At 52.0% G+C, this 24,285-nt stretch overlaps 2 protein-coding genes across 3 annotated transcripts in view; one reads left to right on the top strand and one right to left on the bottom strand.

The window, feature by feature from the left end:
• The window catches only part of pi4kab (phosphatidylinositol 4-kinase, catalytic, alpha b), a 54,977-nt gene extending 52,496 nt beyond the window's left edge, over positions 1-2,481 (top strand). For both annotated transcript variants that reach the window (XM_029247354.1, XM_029247353.1), the window contains exon 56: positions 2,461-2,481. The gene's annotated coding sequence lies outside the window, so the exon portion shown is untranslated. The remainder of the gene's footprint in view (positions 1-2,460) is intronic.
• An 8,533-nt stretch (positions 2,482-11,014) lies between these two features.
• hic2 (hypermethylated in cancer 2) lies at positions 11,015-24,135 on the bottom strand. The gene is made up of 2 exons (XM_018728759.2): positions 24,057-24,135; positions 11,015-14,904 (listed from the first exon to the last, which is right to left on the bottom strand). The coding sequence occupies exon 2, from the start codon at positions 14,872-14,874 to the stop codon at positions 13,144-13,146; it is 1,731 nt and encodes a 576-aa protein (XP_018584275.1). The 5' UTR covers positions 14,875-14,904; positions 24,057-24,135; the 3' UTR covers positions 11,015-13,143.
• Between the last annotated feature and the right edge of the window lie 150 nt (positions 24,136-24,285).

Here is a 24,285-nt window from a genome sequence, read left to right as displayed (position 1 = left end):
GCGCCTCCGCTCTCCCCGGTCGAGCTGCTGCTACAGTAGTGAGTGCGATTTGTTCCTCGGGACCTGCTGCTCGAACCAACTCCTGTTTTCCACTGATTTATGTGGGAAAAGTGAGTCGCGAGTTACTCGGACACACCGGGGTCCCCCACTTTTCCACTAAACATGCAAATTTCCGCCTTTTCTTTGGAACACATTGAAAACGTGTTGGAAAACCAAGTTCTGCCGAACGTGTCATAGGCACGGCGCTATGATTTACGAGAAGGTTGACTGCGGAAGGATCGCCGGAGGGAGCCGATCCGAAGACGTGGAGAACACGCGAGCTCCGCGCAGACTGCGCCGAATCAGTAGCTCCAATCCGGAAGCAGCGGCACTGGTGCTACCTGCTGTGCCGCTGCCTCCCCGCATCGTACGTCACCTCAGTCGGCTCCGCTAGGCTTTCCCCGCCGAATAGGACCGGGAGTGTACTCGCAACCTCGTCTCAGGCCTGGGGGTCTGGGTCTCGTACGCGAACAGCCCCGCGATTCGCTTCTGCCCCTTCCTGCCTTCCTTCGCACCTCCATCGTAGCGGTTGAAGGCCGGCGTGGAAATTACGCTCACACTCAGTCCAGCTCATCGCACGCTCGCTCCTCAACTTTTGAAAACAGCTGGAAGCAGAAGTGTGTTCATAACTCGATCTGTTTGTAAATTCGGGCACCACATCAGAAGCGGTAGAAGCCGAGCAGCAGAGACTTTCCTCCGTGTTTTTCCGCGTTCGGATGCGTCGAGAACCTGAGTCACAGCTATAATGAGCTCAAAATACACGTTGGCCTTTTTTCCGTTCATTGCACTTTCATGAACCACTCGTGCTCTGCAGGCTGCTCCAAAATGCTATTTCAAGGTGAAAACAAAGAACGGAGCACACACACACCATCTGAACCGCTTGTCCCATACGGGGTCGCGGGGAACCGGAGCCTACCCGGTAACACAGGGCGTAAGGCCGGAGGGGGAGGGGACGCACCCAGGACGGGACGCCAGTCCGTCGCAAGGCACCCCGAGCGGGACTCGAACCCCGGACCCACCGGAGAGCAAGACACGGTCCAACCCACCGCACCCCCGCAAGAATGGAGCATCTGCAACTAATTTCAACCGACTGACAATAAAAATATGCGATCGCCATGAATTCCTCCCAGACGCTCGCTGTTGCCCGCAAGCAAACACGTGAGACATTCGTGATCTTGCGGTCCATCCATCGCAGGCGCTGACAAAGGCCACGCAGGCAGCCGAATGAATTCGGCAAAGTTAAGGAACGAAGGCGAACGACGCGTGCTGCTGAAAAGCACGGAGCGGGATGGCGGGCGGAGCGAAACACACTCGTGTTCACGCTTCTGTTGGTCGGGGACGTTCGGGAGAACGGAAGTCCTTCCGGAACAAACGGGCCATTTGTTGCTCGGGGCGGTCCGGTGGCTCTCGTGCGACACTAACTGGACCTCAAAAGTTTGGAAGAGAGTCCTCGAGACGGACCGTACGTTTCGGCTCCGTCGCATCGCGCCGCACGCGTCCAGCGTCCGGTCACACGGTGGATGGATCTTCTGAACCATCCGGGAAACACTGCAGCGCGTCCGGCTGCTCCAGGTGCTCCAGGTGCTCTGCTGCTGCACATCTAGGGTCTCGCCGCTGCAGCTCAGCACGTCCAACACGCCGAATGCAGTGGCGAGAAGGAGCAACAGACACCTGCCTGGAAAGGAGAGCAAACAGTTGGTAAGAGTGATGCGTGAGACAAACCGCTCGTGTCTCCAGGCTGCGGGCCTCCAACTGACGGCTCCGCGTAACGCATCGGCGGAAAGGGAGGGAAGGGTCTGCGTGGGGCCGTGTGTGCGCGCGCGTGTGCGCGCGCGTGTGCGCATCAACACCGACGCGAGGGCGACTCCTCGGTCTCCAGCTGAAATGGTCACAGCAGCTCACTGAAATTCCTCCAGGGTCCTTCAGTTATTTAGCGCGTGTGTCTCCCCTCTTCCTGTCATCGAAGGCCCGGGATGGGCAGTGCTGGGAGATTGACTTTGAGATGCGTGTGTGTGTGTGTTGCCAGCCCAGGCATTCGCCGAGCCCCTTTATGAAAGTTTCATAAAACATGTAATTCGCATCAACCTGGGCCTCACTCGTGAAACATTCATTGGAACACATTTGAACGGACACACACGCATGCGCATTGCGGATGTGATGCAGCGCACAGATGTGTAACGGTGAAGAAAAGCAGACCGTGGGGGGGGGGGGGGGGGGGGGGGCAGCAGCTCCTGGGCTCTGGGTGCAAATGCAGCTCTGCGTGTGTGCGGTGTGAACGTTCCAGAGTGTGTGGGGTTGCTCATCGATGGCCTCGAACCCAGGACTCCAGAACAGACGAGTTTTTCTGTTCCCTGGGCTTTATTCTGGAGCAGTGACCCTAAAGTGCAGTAACGTGAGGTTCTGAACACACATGTAAGGTAGGTGTGTGTGTGTGTGTGTGTGTGTCTCGCCACCTTGGTGTCCCGCTGAGAGCAGGTGAGCAGAAAGCACTCGTGTCACAGAGGGTGGAGGTCCAGGAGCCCCCTATTGTGTGTCCCCGCAGCACACGATGGCACAATGTGGATGAAGGAGAGAACGATGAGGCGGAAAGAAGAGCCCAAGGCGGCCGCCAGAAGGGAGAGCGTGCGTGCGTGCGTGCTTGCTTGCTTAACCCTTTGTGTACCGGTGCCCCCACCTGCACACCTTTCCTCCACTTTGTGCTGCCAACACAGGAAACTGCGCAGCTCCCTTCACTGAGCAAGAGGAAGAGAATAAGGGGAAGAAATAAAAAAAGATTCATTTCTGGAAATAGAGAGCGAGAGAGAGAGAGAGAGAGAGAGAGAGAAACGCAGGTATTGTGTTTTCACACGTATCTCATGTTTAAAAGAAGCAGCTGCCACCTGCTCACAATGAGAAGCGGCTCCACATTGTGTGGCGACCGCAGCCCCAGGCAGTTGGCCCCTCTTTTTCAGCCCCCTCAGCAACAGAGACACACGGGTGGCGGTTCCCCCGCGAGGACGTGGAGGGAGGGAGGGAGGGAGGGAGCGCCGAGACCCTGCGCCGTCGCGTCCCCGGAGCCACCGAAACCCCGTTTCGGCTCCACCTGCAATCGGCCCAAAGCCCCGTCCCCGGTTCCGGTGTACCCTGTTCCCAGTGTCCCTTCTGTCCCCACTGTCCAAACCGACTTGTGCCGTTTCAGGCTGCGTTACTCACCAGTTCTTCCTTACAAAAAATATTAAAGCGTTTATTCCATTGGTGAGATTATTTGTTAAACTTTTCCAGGGAGCAGATGGAGACACTCATTGCTCAACTTACATTTTTATAGTCTTTCCTGTCACCTGCAGCAAAATTTTTAGTAATAACCCAAAAACGGTTTCACCCGGGTGAGGACTGGGAAACAATTTCAGCAGTAAATATGAGTGCGAAGTGATGGGGGGAAAAAAAAAACAACAAAACGTTGCCATGATACACGTTTAGCGACACCTTGGTCCAGGAGAAGAACGCGGACGCTGCGGTATGAAACTTCCCGTCACAAACGAACCTGCTCCGGGACAAGCAAGCTGAGGGCACCCGGGAGTCACCGTGCACCTGGAGCCCTTGCGAAGCACCAGCGCTACCCGCTGCTCCGCCGTGCAGTATTAGGGTGGTAAAGTACACAGGGCACACATGTATAATTTACCATGTGGTTCCCATTGTAAGCAGGTGGCAGCTACATAGAGGGCTGCTGGTCAGGGTGTAAATGTCTTGTTCTCTGCAGCTTGTGGCGTTTCATTTCGGGGGTCAGTATTTTCATTTCATTCTATTTGTCAATTATTTGACAAATACAGACACCCTGGGTTACGCTGTTCCCGATAAACGGCGCAGTCGTCGACGCTCCCGATGCCGAAAACCAATTTGCCATTATTTTAAATTGGAAAAATGAGAATTCCTTCATGTCCACAAACCCCAAACTTATTTTTCCAAATATCAGGAAAGAGTGCAAAACACCTGTATAACTACCAAACCATGATTTCAGCACAATTTAAACACATTTACATTTACACACGTTCTGCTCCGGGTTAATTCCTACTTCTTTTCGATCGCTCACTTCCCCACAGCGGTGCGGCGGGTCGAGTCCCGCTCGGGTTGCCTTGTGGAGAACTGGCATTCCGTCCAGGGCGTGTCCCTCGGCCACGCGTCCTGTGTTACCGGTTTAGGCTCCGGTTTGGTGCGACACCCCCCCAGGAGAAGCAGTTGTAGAGTGTGTGTGTGTTCTCCACAGGAAGGCAACAAAATAAGCAGAGATCTACTGAGCATGTTGTGTTCATTGTACAACCGCACACTGCTGCTAAAGTGCACATCTGTGCCCGAAAAACCATCAGCGGATCCTACCGACGTAACAAATTCTGCCAGTTGTGCTGCTGTTTCCATTACCGTTCAATGAAGTAACACACCGAGTGGAGCATTTCACACACACACACACACACACACACACACACACTTCCCATCGTGCACTTCCGTCTCGGAGCAAGGCTCTCGCCTTCCCAACACACCGACGCATTCGGAGACCTGGATGCACACGTGCCACTACGGTACACCGGTACAGTACCGCGCTCCTGCTTCACTCGCACAGCCGCGAACATTTTTTTGGGACTCACTTTGCACGAATTTCAAAAGCCTGACTGTTTTGTTCCATAAATGTAAAACCGGGTATCAAAAGGCCAAAGGCGTTATAGCGAAATGTTGGATCAAGACACTTTGTTAACGAAGGGATGCCCGCGTACCCAACGCGCTTCTGTGTGGTACAATGAAAATAACTGGAAATAAGCTCTAAGTGTCAGAATAAAGAGCAAGAAAAGGAAGCAACTAAAGCTTCATCCTTCCTAAGGAGCACAAAGCACAGCATAGAAGCGAAAAAGGGCTTCAATAGACTCCCGGTTGAGATGCGTACGGTGTTACGGCAAAGGACTGAACCTGCGTTTCTGGCGCTACGCGGTCGGTGAACGCGGGAAGTGCCGGGAAAGCAACGCGTCCACCGAGTCCAAACCGCACATTAACTTGAGGAGCTTCACGTTCGGTGGGATGAAGGCGCAAGATACTTGCACCGATTATTCAGCCCAAAGCAATAACGCGAAGGAAATAAATGAGCCCGGACCTGAAGAAAGAAAAGCGGTTAATTCCTGCGAACGGTAGGGCTGGAAGGAGAACGCGGCCTCGAGGGAAGGACCGGGTCCCCAACTTCGGAGTGCATCCGAGCCCTAAAGACGTGACGCCCGTGCTCGGATTCGCTCCGCGGACGAAACGCACCGTAGCGAGCTCATTACGGACAAGCGCGTGGCCTTGAACGCGGAGACGACGTTGCACAGGTTGGCGGGCGCGAGCGTGCGCGAGGTGCAGCCGCGTGAGAGCGAGGCTCATCCGAAGGGGACGTTCGCGTGCGGCGCGGAAACGGAGGGGGGTCCCGACCCCTTCGCTCTGCAGCCGAGACCTCGAGGAAGGGCAGCAGGAGAATTGTGAGCGAGAACCGACATGCACCGCTCCGCTGCCCGTCCGCCGCCCGTCAATACCGATGTATTATTAATGCGTTGACTCCTCGAAAATTATTACACACTTTTGATGTTTCCCCATCCGGCACAGAACTCGAGGCTGTTTGAATGCCACGCGGGGGGTAAAAAATCAATTGGAAAAAGAGCCGTTGCCTGTAGCATCATCAAAATTCTGCTCGAGACCCAGGGCTTTTCTCAAGAGGGGGGAAAAACACGCGCGTTCAACTTTGTGCCGTGTTTCAGCCGTGCCCCCGCGCACACTTGGAGGCGAGCCGCATCGCACGGTCACCGGAAGACTCGGGTTCGAGTCCCCGCTCCCGCCGCTCGCGTCGGGGTTCGAGCCGTAGGCTGCGGGCTCAGATCCTACTTGCGACTACGGAGCCCTCGAGCAAGACGCTCACCTTGAAAAGACACACGTGCGCAAATAACCGTAAGGACTTTAGCGGCGCGAGTCGTTCCGGAGGACCGCGCTCGCCGAACGAACAAATGCGAGGGCCACGAAACAATACGTTCGGCTACAGTTGCACATTCGTACTAGGTGGTGTCGGAATTCCTACGGCCGAACTAAGAGGAAAAGCCGAGCGATAATTCACTGGGCCGGCGAAACCGTCGGTCCCACACACACCCCGAGGCCCAGGAGGCCACGCGGGGACCGTCCCGCCCCGGCGACGAGAGCGGCCGAAAGCCCCCTGGGCGCCACCGGAATACTCGTTCCGCACGCACGACAGCATCCCATCGTCACAGCGACCGCTGGAACAAGTGGGAACTGCGAATCTGTAGTGAATACGTATTATAGTCAACATATATTTCTAGTGTATATATTGCAGTATATACTCACAGAATATATAACAGTGAAGAGTCTTAAAACTCACCTCTTCCAGACTCACTTCGTCCATCATCCCCTAAGTTCGTGTAAGGTGCGAATGTTCAAGCACCGTAAGATCATGTCCGGTTACGACCTTTACACAGCTACTCCTGTAATGTAACATAAATGTTTATATGTATCTCAAATAAGAAAAATTAGTAGGAAGGTGATGAGGAATCGTCGATATTCTGATAGTTTTATGCAGCTACTCGTGTGATGAACGTTGGTTCATTCGGTGGAAAGAAACTAACTGCACTTAAGAATCACACGTCTGCATCCGAGTGTCTCTTTCTGCTCATATAATGAACACATTGTGTTTTCTATGAGATGTTTGTCACTTGAGAGAAAAGCATCTGATAAATGAACACATGGCAAGTATATATATATATATCATACCCTTTGAAAGAAACCATCAAGGTGCAAAGTTGCTGCGCTTCTCTGGCATCTTCATTCCAGGAAAGAGAAGCTGAAACTTTCACTGAAAACGTGATGGAGTGTCAGGAATTTTAAATATTTTAGGTAGCGACCACGTACGAAATGCAAAGCCACGTTTGTGACACATTGTGCGCAGTTGCAGTTTCCATTGCCCCCCCACCCCGGCTCAGGATTTAACAGGGTATGGGGGGTGGGTAGAGTATCAACACCCATCTCATTGTTTGGCAAATGACCCCATTCAGGGTCATTTAGCATGTGACACTACTTGGGGCACTGCTGAAGGGGCCATGGCGTGTTGTAAACCACACAAGAGCTATAAACACGCCAACCCCCCCCACCAGGAAACAAAGGCGAACTCTTCAGTTTTAGCGTCTGGGAGAGCAGGACTGACCCGGTAAAGCCGGCTGGGCCGGTGCATCAAGTCACAGATAGGCGAGCGCCGCGAGTGCCGCGTGCTGCCGGAGCCCCTCACCCAGCAGCCCCCCCCAGGCCGCTCAGCCACTAGCCTCCATGGCCGGCGCCTTGGGGGAGGACCCAGCAACTGAGCACCAGCTGTCTAGTGGAGAAGACACCCCGGCAGCTGCATCCAAGTGAGGCTCAATGAAGTGATGCTTCTCCAACAAACAGGCCTTTTCAGTGTGGTTAAGGAGCTGCTCGGAGGTTCAAATCTCACCCGGGCAAGAACCATCGAGGAGGTTCCTACGCTGGATTGCGCCAGAAAGATCCAGCTAAATCAATAGGCATTTACAATAGATATTTCCACACAACTGAGACTGAACAAAGCTCATCATTTCCTTTGCGTTTCATTGAGCTTTTTGGAAGGTCGACTGCAAAAGCTCACCTTAGTATGGGGGGGAGGGCGATGACACCCTCTGTGCATGATAGGCAGACAGCAAAGGGAGCAGTGTCCTCTGAGTGGACTTGTCCACAGGACTCCATAGGTGCATGGAGTCTGAGGTGTCTCTCTCTCTCTCACTCTCACACACACACACACACACACACACACACACACACTACTGATGAACGAACACAGTTTTTTCAACAAACTTTTTAATGAAAAGATCGTAAAATAACAGTTTTTCACTGCTGTACATTAAGACCGAGATACAGTGACGCTGAACCCAGCTGATGTTTTTACACTGAATTACATCGCTATGACATTGAGTTTGGGGACACGTTACCATGTCAGCCCTGACCTGAATTCAAGCTCTGAGGAGGAGATGACCGTTCAGCCGGGGTGTTGCCATGAGCAGGACAAGTTCAAAGCATCATGTGTGGACGTATGTGTGTGTGTGTGTGTGTGTGTGTGTGTGTATACACACACACACACAGAGAGTAAGGAGGAGGTCTGGTGGGAGCTTTACCATGACTTCACCACATTACTGGACGCAGCCCCAACTAGTGGTACAGTTAAATCTAATTTTTTTTACATTTTCAAGTAGTAGATTAGCAGCCGTCTTTATTTCACCATGTTGAGTGCATTAGAAAGGCATTGTGTCTTAGCAGAAAGCCATCGGTAGGTAGTAGCATGAAGAGCGACACGAGTTCAGGCGGTAACTGGAAACGGTGTAAACGACTAAGGGTAAACAAAAACGTTGAGGTATGTGTCGGTTTAGTCGGCACGTACGGCTGCCGAGAGCAGAAGAACGAGTTCCGAACGGCCAGCAGAGACCCGTACGCACGGGTACGGCGAGAAGAGGGATCGAGAGACGCGAAGAAGCACAAGAAGTCAAGGCTCCACAGCACCACAGAACGAGCGAGAAGCGGAGTAGCTTTCGGAAGCGGTAGCAGGTCTCAAGCACCTGGCGCCACCGGAGTTAAAGCTTTATAAACACAGCGATTGGGGGGGACAAACAAAAACGAGCGGTACTAAAACGAGGTAATGGTTACGAGCCGTTGGCGTGAACCAGCGTGTTCGCACGTGGGACGTGTTAGATGCTTCCTAGTAAAAAGTGCATTTCGTAAAGCTATTCGAGTCGACGCCCCGACACGTCGCTGCCGACTCTCTGCCGGACAGGAGAACGGATCCTTGACGAATTTCCTACGCAGCTTTGGTGTTAAAGTGGTTTGTGACGCACCAAAACATGAGCTCTGAACTTGTGCTGCTGGGAAACTCTCCGGCCGACGCAGCGAGTTACGCCGGACGCTCCCGTCACGGCAACGGGAAGGTCGCGCAGCAATAGACGGAGCCTCGCCGAGGGAGACTCCCATGCGATCTGCACAAAAATACTGTTGGAGTAGCAAGGAAATGGGCGCCTTTCCCACAGTGCACAGCAATAACGCAGCACAGAGAAAAACATGCGAGAGAGAAGAAATGGCCACCGGGCGCGTGCGACCAAACAACTCGCTCCCTGTAGCAACTTCACACATTGTGGTTTATGGCTATGCTTTGTGTCCCGTTTCTCAGCTTGAAATCCTGAAAAGAACAAACATGAAAAGAGAGCGAAAAGACCCTGAAAACACCTTGTTCAAACAGAGCGGTTTCTCCAAAAAAGTGGAAACAGGATCGGAAAAATAAATACATTCATCACTGACAACAATAGACATCTGATACAAAAGAACACTGTCAATAAGTGTTTGCACCAACTTGGGTTGAAGTGAGTCCAGAGCGAGATTTGGTTTGCTTTTCCCATAGAAAGAGCAGGCAGCTTTCAGGAAATGATCGTGAACACGCTCAATCACGAACACGCACGCACGCACGCACGCACGCGTATGCCGTCATTCACACTCGGAGCCCGTTCTCCAAAAACGTCCGCGTGCAACACAGCGTGTCGTACGGCTCTTGCGAGGCTTTCCGAAAAGCAACGGATCCACAGCGGATTACTGCGAGGTGCCGTTAGTTCATCCCGACACCACCACCCCTTTGTGTAAACGAGCTTATTTACATATTTGAAAGGTACATCCAAACACAGCGGAGCTTCAGCTGAAGTACGTTCGGGATTCAAAACTGACCGTCGCGACAGAGAAGCAAACGATACCCGTCGTTCGGGACGCCTGCGCCTCGACGGAGCCGAGGGCCGCGCCGGGCAAGAGGAGTCCGGAAAGCGGGCGCGGCCGGTTGCTCGCGGCCTTTGGAAGCAGCGGAACCCCGTTCCGAACGAGAGCGCATCTTCTCGGCGGGAACAGCGTCCCGCAACGCGGTAACGGTATCGTTTTGGCAGCGACCTACGGGAAAAGCATCAACACTCCCGACTGGTCTCACTTCAAATGAGGTCTGAGACTGTAAAAGTTTATGTAAACAATGAGATAAATACATACATATCTTTTTTGAGCCACACAAGATTCCATAATCATTCAAAATGTGCTTTGGTTTAAAAAATAGTTTGCGAATTTGGGTATGAGCTTCTTTCTTAATTCTATATAACTTTGACTATTTCTGAACACATTCTGGAATTAAATTACTAAAAGAAGATGTAGCTTGTTTTCAGCTGCCCTGCCTTGTGTCAAAGCCTTATGTTAAGTGAAAAAAGTAGACCCGACCCCCCCGTAAAATTTTACATATGAAACTAGTGTTTTGTTTTTTTTTTTCTTTCATAATTAAAATACAGAAATCGATACAATACTATGTCTTACAAATGTAGCTGAAAGTCCCGCCCGCAAAGGTGCGGAACCATCCCTGAAGTTGAGTAGTAGTATTGTCACAGTTTGGAGTTGGTTGTCTTTCAGAGTTTGTGGAGCTGAGGTGCCCTTGTCTTTGCAGAGAGCTACACCCTCCCGTACCACACACACGCCGCTGGTGTCACAGACAAGTGCTCACAAGTACGGCCGTTTGAAGGCCGCGCGTCCTGGACCGCGGAGCGTCCGCAGCCGAGGGACCTACTGTCCACCGGAGGTTCCCAAGTCGATCTAGAGCTTCAATCCTGCTTTGTCAATGAAGCGAGCGAATGACTTCGGGCAAAATTTCTCCAAGCAAAGCTGAGCTGGAGCGCAAATAAAAGCCGAAGTGTTTTGGTTAAGACGGCGGTCAGGGGGTCGACCACACCCTTATTTGCGTTTGTGCATTTATCACAGGATATGGTCACAATGTTGGAAGTTGATGGCAAGAGAAACTAGCAAAGAAAATCCAGGAAAGCAGGTGCCTTCAAACGCACTTACGAGCGAAGTGTGATCGTAGCTGAACCCCAAAGACAAAAGACATTTTTCACAACTTGACAGCTGGAGGAGGAAAAAAAAAAAAAAAAAAAAAAACACCACACACCCACAAACATGTTGGAATGCCAGTACCAAAGACTCGTCCCTCCACACGACGCGACGGGGAATAAGAGAGCGGACGCAGCTTTTCATAGGTACCGGTCAGCACGCGCGCCGTGAGATACCTGCCAAATGTTTGTCTTGCAAAGTCATTTCTCGCAGCTGAGCGTGCAGGTTCCCTACGTTTGCGTACACACTGAGAGCGGCGGCAGCAAAGAGGAGCGACCCCCAGCGCTGGCGCTCACGATACGCCACGTCACGTCACGTCACAGCAGTCAAGAGCACATTGATGACAAGACCACATTAGCAAGCAGTCCAGCGCATCCCTGACCCGTCCTCTGTCCTGCAAGAGAACGTCCACAAGTCCGGCCCAAAGCTAACAAGAAAACATAACTTCACTTGCAAAATCTGATTATAATTTGAAACTTTTTTGGTCTGAAGTCAAAATAAATGTCTTAAAATCCAGATAAAAACAGGTAAAGTTAGGAGGACCTGGGAACAAAAGATAGTTGAGGGAACACTGTAAACATCTACATATGTGAGCGTTTACAGTATTACCAGCCCACCAATCAGCAGAAGTTTTACTTGCAAACCACAAAAACTGTCCTTGGTTATAAATAGTCACTGGTCAGGATTCCAACACCATCCCATAACTGAAGTTCCTTTTTTTTTTTTTTTTTTTTTTTTTTTTAAATCTAAACCTAGAATAAAATCACAATCTGCTTTTTACAAGGAAAAAAAATTAAGAAAGAAATAATTTAGTCTGCTATATATTTAAGCACATCTCTTTTCAACTTTGGTTATGAACTTCTCTAGCAAAGCTTGTTAGTTAGCTCTTTCCTCCTTAACATTCATCAGCTCTTTGGGACACACTTTAGCACATCTAACCTACTGTCAAACATTTGCTCCAGGCAAGGAAAGTACAGTACATTTTGAGCGAGGGAGGGCAGCACCCCCAGAAGCTCTCTCTGGTCAAGAAAGTCCTCGAGAAATTAACCTCACAGAATCAAGCATTAAAAACCTTTGTTGAGAGATGGGCAGGTTAAAGCATCAGGTTAAAAGTTACTGTATTCTACACACTTTATACAATTAATTACATTTATGAACTTCCACTAAGCAATGTATTGTTCTTAAGAATAATTAAGAGGTAGTGAGACTGCAGGTCTGCTCCGACAGACGTGCCGTTTTTGTGTAACGGGAGGAAAGCTATGCGCAGACACGAAACTTAAACACATGTACCTACAAAAGGTCTGTCCTACACCGACAAAAGCCCCCTCGCCCCCTCCCCTCCCCTCCCCCGCAGAGCCCAACAAGGACAAACAACCCATAAACTTCCAGATCAGACATTCAAATAAACATTACATTAACCCCCCCCACACACCTGATCCCCAATAAATTCAGTACCTCTAATATTTGCTTTTCTTCGAAGGGAAAACAACCCTTGAAAAACAGATTAATGCAAATCGAAAAGCTCCCCGGAACCCCGTCTCACTTGTACGAGAGACGTCGAAGGACAGCAAGCAGGAAGCGTGCGTTGGCGATACTACGAGAACCACCTCGACCACAGCGCAGCAGCACACCACACCAAGCTCCCAGCGCAATACCCTGGATTTGCCCCACACCGCAGGCGTTTGGGCACCTCGTGCGTAGTTTCTACGCCGGGGCCGGGGCGCACAGCCGCTACGAAATTATTGCCTGCGTGTCCGCTTGAACACAAGTGATACGGGGACCACGGGGAGCCTCAACCAGGATTTCACGCACCACCACGAGGGCAACACAAGTTCAGCATTTTTGCCCGGCGTGACAGGAATGTGAGTAAACGAAAGAACGCAAAAGACCACGGAGGTGAAGATGAGTTGGCTTCCGGTGGCTCCGGGGCAGCGGAGGGGCCCCGGTCGCAATCACAGCATGTTGTTTCGAGAACACCCGGTTGCTTCTGAGGAGAGCATCTTGCACCGCGGTTCGCTTCGAGGCGACGCTGACGGCTGCCGCAGTCTGACCACAGGCTAGACGGCGCACATGCAACCACGCGCAACAAAGCGTGCGCGGACAGGCGGGCTGCGCGCGGCGCGCACGGGCGTCAAGCCGGGACAGTGCGGTCTTTGGCTTCTATGTGGGAGAGGTGTGCATTCGCAGGTGGCTGATGAGGTTGCGCTGCTGGGTGAACTTGCCCCCGCAGAGCTGACATTCGTAGGGCTTCTCGCCCGAGTGGACCCGCATGTGCTCCGTCAGGCGGTACTGGCGCGTGAAGCGCATGCCGCACTCTTCGCAGGCGAAGGGCTTGAGGCCGAGGTGGCTGCGCATGTGGCGCGTCATGGTGCCGCGCTGCGTGAACATCTTGCCGCAAATGTTGCAAGGGAAGGGCCGGCTTAGCCAGTGGGTCTTCTCGTGCTGCCGCAGGGTCGCCGGGTCCTTGTAGCTCTTGGTGCAGACGGTACACTTGAAGGGCCGAGACTCGGAGCCGAAGCTGGCAGGCGCCACCGTCGCAGACAGGTCCTCGGCCTCCTCGCCGTCCTCCTCCTTGACGTAGGTGCCCTCCTCCTTGATGTAGAGCTCCTCCTCCGTGTGGCTCTCTACGTGGGCATTGAGCTGCTCCGAACTTGGGAAGCCCTTGCCGCAGGGGATGCACACGTAGAGGTTGTCCCCAAAGGCCGCCTCAAAGCCCTCTTGCCGGTACACGTAGTTGGCGCTGGGGTGGCTGCTCTCGCCGTCACTCTGGCCGCTGTCCTCGCTGTGGCCGTTCTCCACGTCTTCTTCCTCCTTGCACTGGAAAGAGTGGTCGGACGCGAAGCTGCTGCTGCTTCCCCCACCACCGCCGGCACTGCTGCCGCGGCCGCTCAAGTGGTGCTCCCCCGTTCGAGGTGCCACAATAACGCCGTTGGGCACGGCCCGCTCTTCACCCTTGCTGCCCACCTCCCTCTTTGGCCACTCTTTCTTGCGGGCGACCTGGCGGGAGCTCTTGCGCGTTTGGACCGGCTCCGGCAGCGGCTGGCTTTCCTTGCCGCCACCCCCGGTGCCCCCACCCACATCCATAGGCTCCCCGCCATCCAGGCTCTGGGGGTTGATGGCAGAGTCTTCAAATGAGGCACTGTTGGTTGTGGAGACTGAGGCAGATTGTGGAGATTCCTGGGAGTTACTGTTGGGGCTCACCTCCTCGGTGGCGGTGCTCGCAGACGGGCTCTTCTTAGAGAGGTCGAGGCCCAGCTCCTGGTCACCAGCACTTCCGCTACTGATATTGCCGTTGCTGCCATTTTGTCCTGCTGAGCACTGGAGGGAGTTGACGGAGCCCTTGTGGAGGGGTCCACCAATGAAGAGCTCGTCATCCGACAGCTTGTCCTTCAGCGATTCATCTGCTGGCTTCTTCCCGCACTCCACCGAACCAGAAAAGCAGTTTTGGGCAACAGGGGTAGAGGAGAGGCGCTGGCTTCGGACAAGCCGGTTGACACACGGAGAGGACAGCTTGCTGGGCAAGGCCTTTCCGCTGCGTTTCAGCTTCTTCCTGCACAAGGCCGCCAGGTCGTGCAGTTGGAGGTAGCTTGCTGCTGTCAAGAGGGCATTGAAGTTCTGCTCGCTGGCCTGGTCGGTGGACAGAAGCTTGCCCGTGTAGATAAAGTCCAGTATCTGACGGAAAATGGACGGGTTAACCATCTCTGTGTCCAGGTTGATGAGGTTGTCGTGGAGCACGAGGGATTTGAAGTAGATGCTGCTGGCAGCCAGGATGTTCTTGTGTGCCCGGAAGAGGGCATTCTCCACTACGATGATCACGTCACACAGGAAACCCTTAGCCCTCTGTTGGTTGAGCTGCAGCATCAACTGTTTGGCATGATTTGGCAGTTCCATTTCCACCTTCTCTTCCTACACCTGCACACACTGGAGCAGAAGAACACAGTGATCACATCAGAGTTGGACAATCAAGAAGCATTCGGTTCACAGCTCTGAACTTCATTTGTGTATCTTTTTCCTACTACACGAGAGCAGGTGAGCGTTTAACTAACAACTGTTGCAAAATCTGTTTAAGTAAACTGCATTGCAGAGGGAAATTTTGTTCATCTGTAGCCATGACTTCACCAGAGAAGGGCATCCGGCCAGCTATTCATGGCCAGATACCTGAGGTGACATTTTAGCAATTGCAACACTAGAGAAACTTTAGAGATACTTTGTCTAAATGACTTCAACACACATCGTTCTTTCATTTTCAGGACTGCATTCTGGCCAGTTTTCGCTGTTGCACCTGACAAAAATAATAACACGAAAACCCACCGCAGGAAGGGCTACAAAGGCTCAAGTGAAATTTTCATTGAAGCATCAAAAAAAAAAAACAAACAAAAATACACAAGCCAGCTGTGCATGAAAGGGCTGGACCAATACTATAGTAATGGTATCACAGGAAGGCACTTTCCTCAGACCACACCTTACCGGTGAAGCGTGCGAACGAGGCCAAAGGAATGCATCAGCCATGAGCAGTGAAGAATCAGAAGCGAAACCCAAACACAGTCAACGACAACTTAAGTATCAAAGTCCTTCGTGGAACTCGGCACTAATCCAGCAATTCCACGGGACCTCAGCGAGAACTCGCGCTCTCTGGAAGGTCAGACCCAGGAAGTCTTTGTCCTTTTGCAGATTCACACGCACATAATGCCATCGTGTTGCGCGCGGTACACAAGCACGATGCTCAGACGCTCGGCCGGAGACGGGTCCCCGGGAGCAGGAGGAAAACGTGAAACAAGTTACCTTTCCCCAGCCTCCCTCTGTAGAGGGCAGCGATTGTTTTTCAGGGAGCAAACGTCATGTTTCTTTGCCATTCATTTGGCTCCGCTAACGTCAGATGATCGGACCAGCCCCCATCGTCCGCCCTCGGAGGTGCGGACGCCGCTCGAAGCCCGCGAGGGGGATTAGGTGCAACCTGAGCCGGGAGACCCGCGCGCGGAGCGGGGATGCGGACGGGTGCGGCAGGGAGCAAAAACGCACCGCGCGATCCTGCTCCGACAATGGCCCCCGGCAGGCCTCGGCTTGCTCCCTCCTCGGCTTGCCGCTTCTTGCCTCCCGTCGAGCTCTCGGTCGCAGGGGGCAGTTTGTCCCGGAGCGACGTCGGTTAACGTCAAGTGTCACTCCTCGGCCGAGAACGACACGCCGAAAATTAACTAAACTGCAGTTTGCGTTCTCTCTCCCAGTCTTGGCAGTTCCATTCCAATCTCTCTCACAGCCTTTTAAATTATTTCCAGACTCATGTGCAACGTGTACATGGCTGCAGTACTGCAGGTAAGGTAGCGTAGCGCCCGATACAATCGCAGCTGAAGTGGCGTGCCAAGCGCGCTCCCTCTCGCCGTCCGCCTGTCCGTCCGTCAGGATCAATACGCACGTACTTTGGTTGAGACGTATCGCGCGTGCAAAAACCACGGCTAAATACACAAGAGCACAACCACGCAGCGCAGCCACATTTTATGTTCATAATGAAAGCCCCGACTGAACAAAGTTCTTCAGGCTACAACTCCACTCTGGCCTGTTGGGTTTCCTTACATAAAGGCAGCTGTGTTATGCTGGAAAACAATGAATAAAAAAATGCTCTCCAGTGAGCAAGACATGTGCTTTCATCTTTACCGGCAACCTCAGCAGACGAGTGCAAGAGCACAAAAACACGTTCCATTTTTGCGTGCGTTTAATGCCCCCCCGCCCTCCGTCTCCCCGTCCCCCCGGCAGCGCAGGCCCTCGTGACAATGAGATATTTCTCGGTGATGAAAAATCTCCCCAAAACACCAGGTGAAGAAAACTCCTGACCGCTGGCCACATACAAGGGTATGAAGGTTAGGAAGGTTATGTTCAGAGGCTCCCTCTCCGAATTTGGAGCGTCCAGCGTCGCGCCGGCATTCCCGGCACGCTCGTTTTCCCGTCACCTGGACTCGGGCCCCGCCACGAAACGAGTTTCTAGATGGCGAAACGACTCCGACACCGAGGTTCTTGAGGCGTATTGACATCTCTACGTATGCATTCCCTTCTGATCAATTCCCATGTTTACTAAAACTTGTACTTTGAAAAATACAAATAAATGAAACACCTGCCACTGGAATAAATTCAAATTTATCATTGTGAAATTTCGAGCTCTGAACTTTACAGCAGTCCCACCAATCAACCGCAGGATTTTACTTTGTATGAGCAGTAAGCGGTTGGTAAAATGTGACTTTACACTGGCTTTTCAGAGAAGCTCTCATTCAGAAGCAGTTATTACAGATTCCGGTTGACCGAGTTGTCAGCTCTGGTCCTTGTGTTGGTTAGCGTTACAACTTCTTTTGGAACTAACTTTCCTTGAACCCACATTCACTAAAGCAACGGCACAATTCAATAAAGTTCAGACGAAAGTGTTAGTTCACAACTGAGTGCAAGTGTTGTACGAATCAGAGACTACAATTTATATCTTTTAAATAATGTAAATCAATCGATCCTCATGTCCACTAGCACGCACAATTTTTCCAGTAAAATACCCAGCTGTATAACAGGTAAATCACAGTAAGTGCAACTCAGGGGCACAGTCAAAGTGCTCCTCCCCCCCCCTTTTTTTTCTTTTTTTTAAAAATACTTTAGCATTAATGCATCACTATTATTCCACCTGAGACACACAGATATGCACAATTGTGCATGGGAAAGTAGATTAATTAAGAATTGCTGATGAACTGAGAAACGTGTCATGCTCGGGTCAGGACTGCGGTATCATCACATGACCAGTTTGTCCCTCTCACAGAATATTACTGCCTGTGCTGAGGTCATTCAGCTAGACAAGAGTCATCTGACACACAACAAAATCAACATCACACAAACTAAGTTCGCTGGGAGGGAACTGAATTAAGAAACAAAACGAAACAAGAAAAATTCACGAGTCCTAGAGGGAAATTCTTTGCTTTGGGAAACTGGTGCAGTACACAATGTTATTTATACTTATATTTATTTTTCACATCATATCTCTTATTTACTTTCCCTTGCATTGTATATAACATACCTGTACAAACATATAATGTCTAGTGTCTTTTTTTTTTTTATCTGTGTCTTACTTTTTTGACTGCAGAACCAAAAGCACTTTGGGAGGATTTAGCCTCTTGTTTTTACATGCATTACAGGTATTTACTCACTACTAAAGAAATCATGATGTACTAAAGACAGTACATACCTCACAAGTGCTCACAAGTGAGTAAATAATTGCCTCCAATATATGTAAAAAGTCCATTGTTCATTTAATTGTGAAATTTTATAAACATAAGCAAAAATGTAACTAATACACCTCAAAGCCATATTGCTTTCAAAATAAATAATGTAACCAATTTATCTGAAAATAGCTGCAAGAAAAGGAAATTAAGCAGATAAAGGACTATTCATTGATACCCGTCATTTTTGTGTGTGTGTGTGTGTGTGTGTGTGTGTGTGTGTGTGTGTGTGTGTGTGTGTAGGAACCTTGAACACTGGTGCTCAGATAGCTGGGGGCCCTTAAGGGGATGATGATAAAACCGAACGAACCACTTGGCTATCTTTCCTCACCTCTCTCTCTCAAATCTTCTGGCAGAAGACGAAGAACTTCAAGGACCATCAATAATTTAGAGGTAGCCTCAGAAAAAAAAAATCCCAAAATAAATTAATAAAACAAGTGGTACATAAATGCATATATGAAGTGCTGGAGCATCATGCCGCTCACGAACGCAGCACCCAAAACGCCCCCTCTTCGTTTTCATTCCCAGTTCCGGGGCCACTGACAGGCTGAGCAGATGCGTGAAGCTTTCATCACTAGTTAAGGCATCGAGCTGAAGGCGGACACATCCATAGGAACCTTTCGCTTTCCTCCAGCTCTGAAATGCAACAGTAACACTACAAGTATAAACAAATAAGCAGCGCCATGAAGGGGGGAAACGTGGCAGGACAGGCTCCCGGTCGGCGTCGTCGCAGAGGGGGACGAAAGCGCCACAAGACAAAGGAAGAAAGCAGCTCGACGCCGAGCGCAGAGATGAGAAAGTCCAACGCCACGGAGTCACGTGCACGCCGTTTTCCGCAGGTGCGCAACTTCAACCATTAAAACCGGTTTTTAAATTTTCTGCAGGTTCATTTACACCAAGACTGTGTGTTTGCGTGTATATTTATGGATACCGTTAACATTTTTAACAAGTAGAAACAACTTCATATTCATAACTGTCAAGATTCAAAATAAATCTGTTCCCCAGTGAGCCTCGTGAAAAGAAACAAAGCAGAAAGGTTTGTGAGCATTACTAGTGGAACAGCAAATCGTTACGTCACCAAGTCACGCGACAATGTAAAAGCAGTGAACAAGCTCATTTATTTACCATAATAATACTTTCAAATTCAGTACTTATTCAAAGCTCTTACAGCACAAAGATGTAAAAAAGGACAAATTAAACTGAGAAAATACCAGAGCAAAGCAGCAGATTTTCTGCAAAGATTACGCTTGTTGGTCCTTGGCTCAGCAGCGAGACCACTGGAGCAAGGGTCAAGGGTCACAATGCACTTGCAGACAGTTAAAGGGATCAATAAAACAAACTCTAGAGCAGGAAAACAAGTAGCGCTGGTGCAACTTAACATTTCACTGCTCTTCCATTCAGCAAACTGCCATTTACCTTTATTTCACATATTCTACTTGCTCCCCTTCGAAAGACGCCTCTAAGTCGGCCCACGGCGCATTCAAGAGGAAACTCATTTGCCCCCTTCGTGCATTTAAACACACGAGAATTTACCACGTTGTACTTGAGCTACTGGGAACTGGCTCAAGAAACATTTTTAGGATGTGAAAATGGAGGTATGCCGAGGCGGGGGGAGGTGGCCGCACTCCGCCGTCAGTTTACAGCTCTTACTGCGGTCATGTCCAGGCACGAGGTGCCCAGAGCCGCTCGGAGCTGCTCTCGCCTCTTAGGGATTCCTTCCAGTGCCATGGCGCCCTGCCTGGAGCGGAGCACGCAGCCACGCCGCACCAACGAAGAGCCGTCACGTTTCACCGCTTCTCCCTGTTCCTGTTCGTCTCTGGACCACGTGCAGAGACAGACAGACAGACAGACAGACACTGTCCCTCGCCTCCACTGCACAACTCTGCCGCACACAAGAAGTGCACACACCACACACTCCCCTAGGGGAAAGGAGAGTCTGCAAAGGGCGGCTACCATTCCTCACCTGTTACCGATGTTATGAGACCTCGCCATTGAAACAAACGCGCCACACTGACCTTTGCTTTACACGCTTATTTCCTCAGGTTCCTAATGGCCGGGGCTCTGGCCGGCAAGGGGAAAGGCGAAGTCCAGTGTCGGATCATGTGAAAGAACAAGGGGGGGGGGGTTACTGCCAGTTATCTCACGGGGGCCAGAAGATGAGTAAGTGTAGCGAAAAGAAAAAGCCATCATGTAAACAAGCATTTCCTTGGAAGCCCCGCCCACTCACCATGAGAGCACCTCCCCCCAAGCTCTGGTCAAGGATGGAGAGCTTGTACACATCCTCCTCACATTGCCATTGCAGGCACTGGAGATTGCACGTTTGTGGACTGCTGTGAGGGGGAGGGGAGGAGAGGCGAGGGGGAGGGGTGGGCTGCGAGCTACGAAGCACAGCGAGCTCAACTCAAAGGAGCAGAGTGCCCTGAACCACCTGGTTCCCCTTTCAGGTTCCCCGTGCTCCCCAGTCCAGCCTCCGAAAGCGCAGAGCTTCCCTCCCCGTTCCAGAGGCTGTAAAAAGAGAACGCTGTCATAAAGCCCAAAGAGCGGCACACTGACCCGTCCGAAGCGCGTCCATTGTAGGCAGCCAGCGCTTGGGACCACAAGGAGAAGCGCGATGCATAAGGCTGCTGGGCGGCAGGGTGACGCCGCACTGAAATGCGGCGAGAGTCAGGGGAGCAGCAGAGCAACCCCACCCCCGCTGACCCGACATCCCTGAACCGCAACAAATGCTTGGCATTCCAGCTCAGGTGCCACCCTTGCCGAGAGAGAAAGGCAGCGGCGGAACATAGAGCGTCCTGCGGGTGACGGCAAACGGCGCGGAACCTCAGCGCCGCTCCCCTTCTTCCACTCCGAGAATGAGTGACCCCACCCCCCAAAACAATCTACATGCCCATCTGTCTTCGTGAACGTTCCCCATTCACCACCAGAGAGGCACATGCAGGAGGGTGCAGGGCCCCCGTCGGTCTTGTACTCGTCAAGTAAAACGGGCGGAGAACAGTTAGGCGCCGCGACTCCTCGATATTAACACCGACTCCACGAAAGGGAAGGTACGGGCTAAAATGATGACCGGCATCCCAGCAGCTCACTTTTTTTTTTTTTTTTTTTTTTTTTTTTTAACAGATGAATATCCCCTTGGCCACAGGACGCAAACCCGCGGCAGACAAGCCGAGCGCGCACGGAACACCGGCCGCGGCTCGCGCGCCGCAGAACTCGGACGGCTCCGCGCACCTGCCTTGAGGCCGGCGCTCCGGGGGCAGCGCGGGGCACAGCCAAAGGGCGAGCGACGCTTTCGCAGCGCCGGCGCTACAAGCTGCTCCTACTCGCCAGCCGCGACGCACACGACAACGGTGCGACACCCAGCAGGACTGCAGAAGGAATCGTCGCAGTGGAGTTACTCGGAATGGACGTTTCTGAAAAACTTACTTTCCAACTTGCCTGTTCCCAGCTCAATAATAATAAAACATTCATAAAGGCAGGGGACCGAGCCTTCACGAAAGCGACGTGCTCACGAACAACTCCACCTTACACTTAGTCGTTTAGCAGTCGCTGCTTTACATCTCGGAAAACACGTGGTTCTTGAGTGCATTTGAATGGAAAATTTGTATTCAATTCAAATTACTATTCAAATACATTAGCCAAGAAATGACTTGGAACTATTAACTTCACACCAATGGAGAAACAAGTTCAAAATTAGGCTGATAAATGCTGATGCCCTGAAACATGCTTTCGTTTGCCTTTAAGCCCTCTGCATCATGTACTGTAAGGAGTCAACATTAAAACATATTTTCTTCTAACTTTAGTGAAAGTTATAGTACACTAAGGGGGGAGGGGTTGGGTTGGGGTGTGGTGTGGTGGCGCAGCATGTTTGGCCAGTGCCCGCTGTGCGGCAGGTCCGAGGTTCGAGTCTTGCTTGGGGTGCCCTACGGCGGACTAACGTCCCATCCAGGGGGGTGCCCTCTCGGCCTTGCGCCCTGCGTTTCCAGGATAGGCTCCGGCTCGCCGCAACCCCGCTCAGGACAAGCAATTGTTCACATTAGTTGGTAGGTACAGTACACTATAGTATCTTTTCCCGTAAAACAGTAATGACACATAAATGTGGTTCTCAGATGAGTTCTGAAGCTGCGAATTACTTCTGAGCGCGTGTAACCGGGCAACGGTTACTCGGTGACACGGCAGCGACATTCAGGCATCGGAAAGTAAACTGCAGGGAACAAGGCGGCAACTAAGTGGTGTCACCGGAGCTCAGCGTGCCACGCCTTCCCCGGCTTCTCGGTCACCACTTTCGTGGATGTGTGGCATTAGCCTTGGGTTCGAGGGGCCCGGTGAGCGGCTCTCCTCTAAGCCGGTTTTGGCGTCGGCCATCGAGTCACTTGGGCGGCAACATTCCGACAGCAGCGAACGACGGCGGAGCCTCGAATGTCCTCGTGAGCCCACGTGCAGTTCTCGTCCTTCCCTTAAAGTGACTGCAGAACCTTCTTCTACACCAAATATGAAAGTGAAAGTGACTGACACGGAAGGTGCCTTGAACACCTGAGAGGTGTGAATGGATTTCTCAACTATACTGTGTGAAGAGATTTCCAATGGTTCACAACATATTCGGCCCCTTTTCATTGCAATTATTCTCCTCCCTACACACCACACGTATTTATCAGACGCTTTTCTCCAAAGCGACTTCCAACGAACTCTAGGTAGTGTTATGAGCCCACACACCTTATTCACCGCAGTGATTTACACTGGTAGACACACTGCTTACACTGGGTCACTCATCCATACATCAGTAGAACACACACACTCTCTCTGTCACTCACATACTATCGGTGAACCTGAACAGCATGTCTTTGGAGTGTGGGAGGAAACCAGAGCACCCGAAGGAAATCCACGCAGACACGGGGAGAACACGCAAACTCCACACAGACTGAGCGGGGATCGAACCCACGTTCTCTCTCACCACTCGGGCGCTGAGACAGTGCCGCTCGCTGTACCTCACACACACGCACAGTATGTATCAGAGAATCCCGAGACCTCGCCAAGGAGGAAACACTAAGCACGTTCTGTGTGAAGACAAGGATGTATGGCCATGTGAACTTCGCCACTCAACATGCACCCCACACACACACACACACACACACAAAGGTAGAGCTGCGCAGTGTGGACGCAGTGCCGCAGTACGGACCGGGACACGTGCCTGGAAATTAACGACACCTCTGACCTCAGAGGAAGAAGCGCATGATCAACACACACAGTAGTAATACAGCATAGTAAGTAAAACAGACGCGGGCGCCTCTTCTTCCCACGACGCCACGCGCGACGTCCGCACGGATCCGGGCGGCCCGGTTCTACATGACTGTCACTCCAGCGAGAAGAAGAAGAAGAAGAAGAAGCCTAGGAGCCGGAGCTCCGCGCTGCTCCTCCATCCATCCATCCATCCATTGTTGTGTCCGCGGCACCGCAGGACACACAGTCAGAGTGAGAGTCGCGCGGCTCCGGCAGGGGCGCCTTTCAGGAGCTCCGGCAGCAGCGGCGCCGCGAAGGAGCAGCAGCTCCCCGGGTCCCACTCTGGCTCTTCTTGCGGGACTGCCTGCAGTCGGAGCTCCGTGCCGTGCGGGCGAAGCCCCTTGTGAAGCCCTCTTGTTGGCGCGCACAAACACGCACACACACACACGCGACCGCAGTGAGTCCGGCAGACCAGACCAGTCCAGACCAGTCCAGTCCCGTTTCGGAACGATCCGCGCGATCTTTGGGGCCCCGGAAAGCCCGAACCGCCGCCGAACCGCCACGGCTCCGCCGCCGAGCCCTTCCGCGCGTGTAGACGCGGCGCGCGCGCTGCTTCGTTACCTTTTTACACGGGAAGGAGCGTCCTCGATTCGCCACCCTTTCTCATCTCACTGCCTTCCCAGCGCCATCTTGCCAGCTTGTGACGTCGCGCGCTCACCCCTGACCCACATTTGAATGGCAGCCAACGGGGGCGGAAGAAAGGGCACGAGGAGCGCTGGGGGGGCGCTGGGGGCGCCGTCGTCGCACCGCAGGCCGGTGGCCGAGTGAGTGCCGAGTGCATACGTTTAAG

Source organism: Scleropages formosus, chromosome 21, assembly GCF_900964775.1.
Source record: "Scleropages formosus chromosome 21, fSclFor1.1, whole genome shotgun sequence".
In the NCBI taxonomy this organism is placed as follows: Eukaryota; Metazoa; Chordata; class Actinopteri; order Osteoglossiformes; family Osteoglossidae; genus Scleropages; species Scleropages formosus.
This window is presented reverse-complemented; position numbering and strand designations above follow the sequence as displayed.

Coding starts and splice junctions, on each gene's coding strand:
- hic2 (XM_018728759.2), bottom strand. CDS start 14,874: ATGGAACTGCCAAATCATGCCAAACAGTTGATGCTGCAGCTCAACCAA.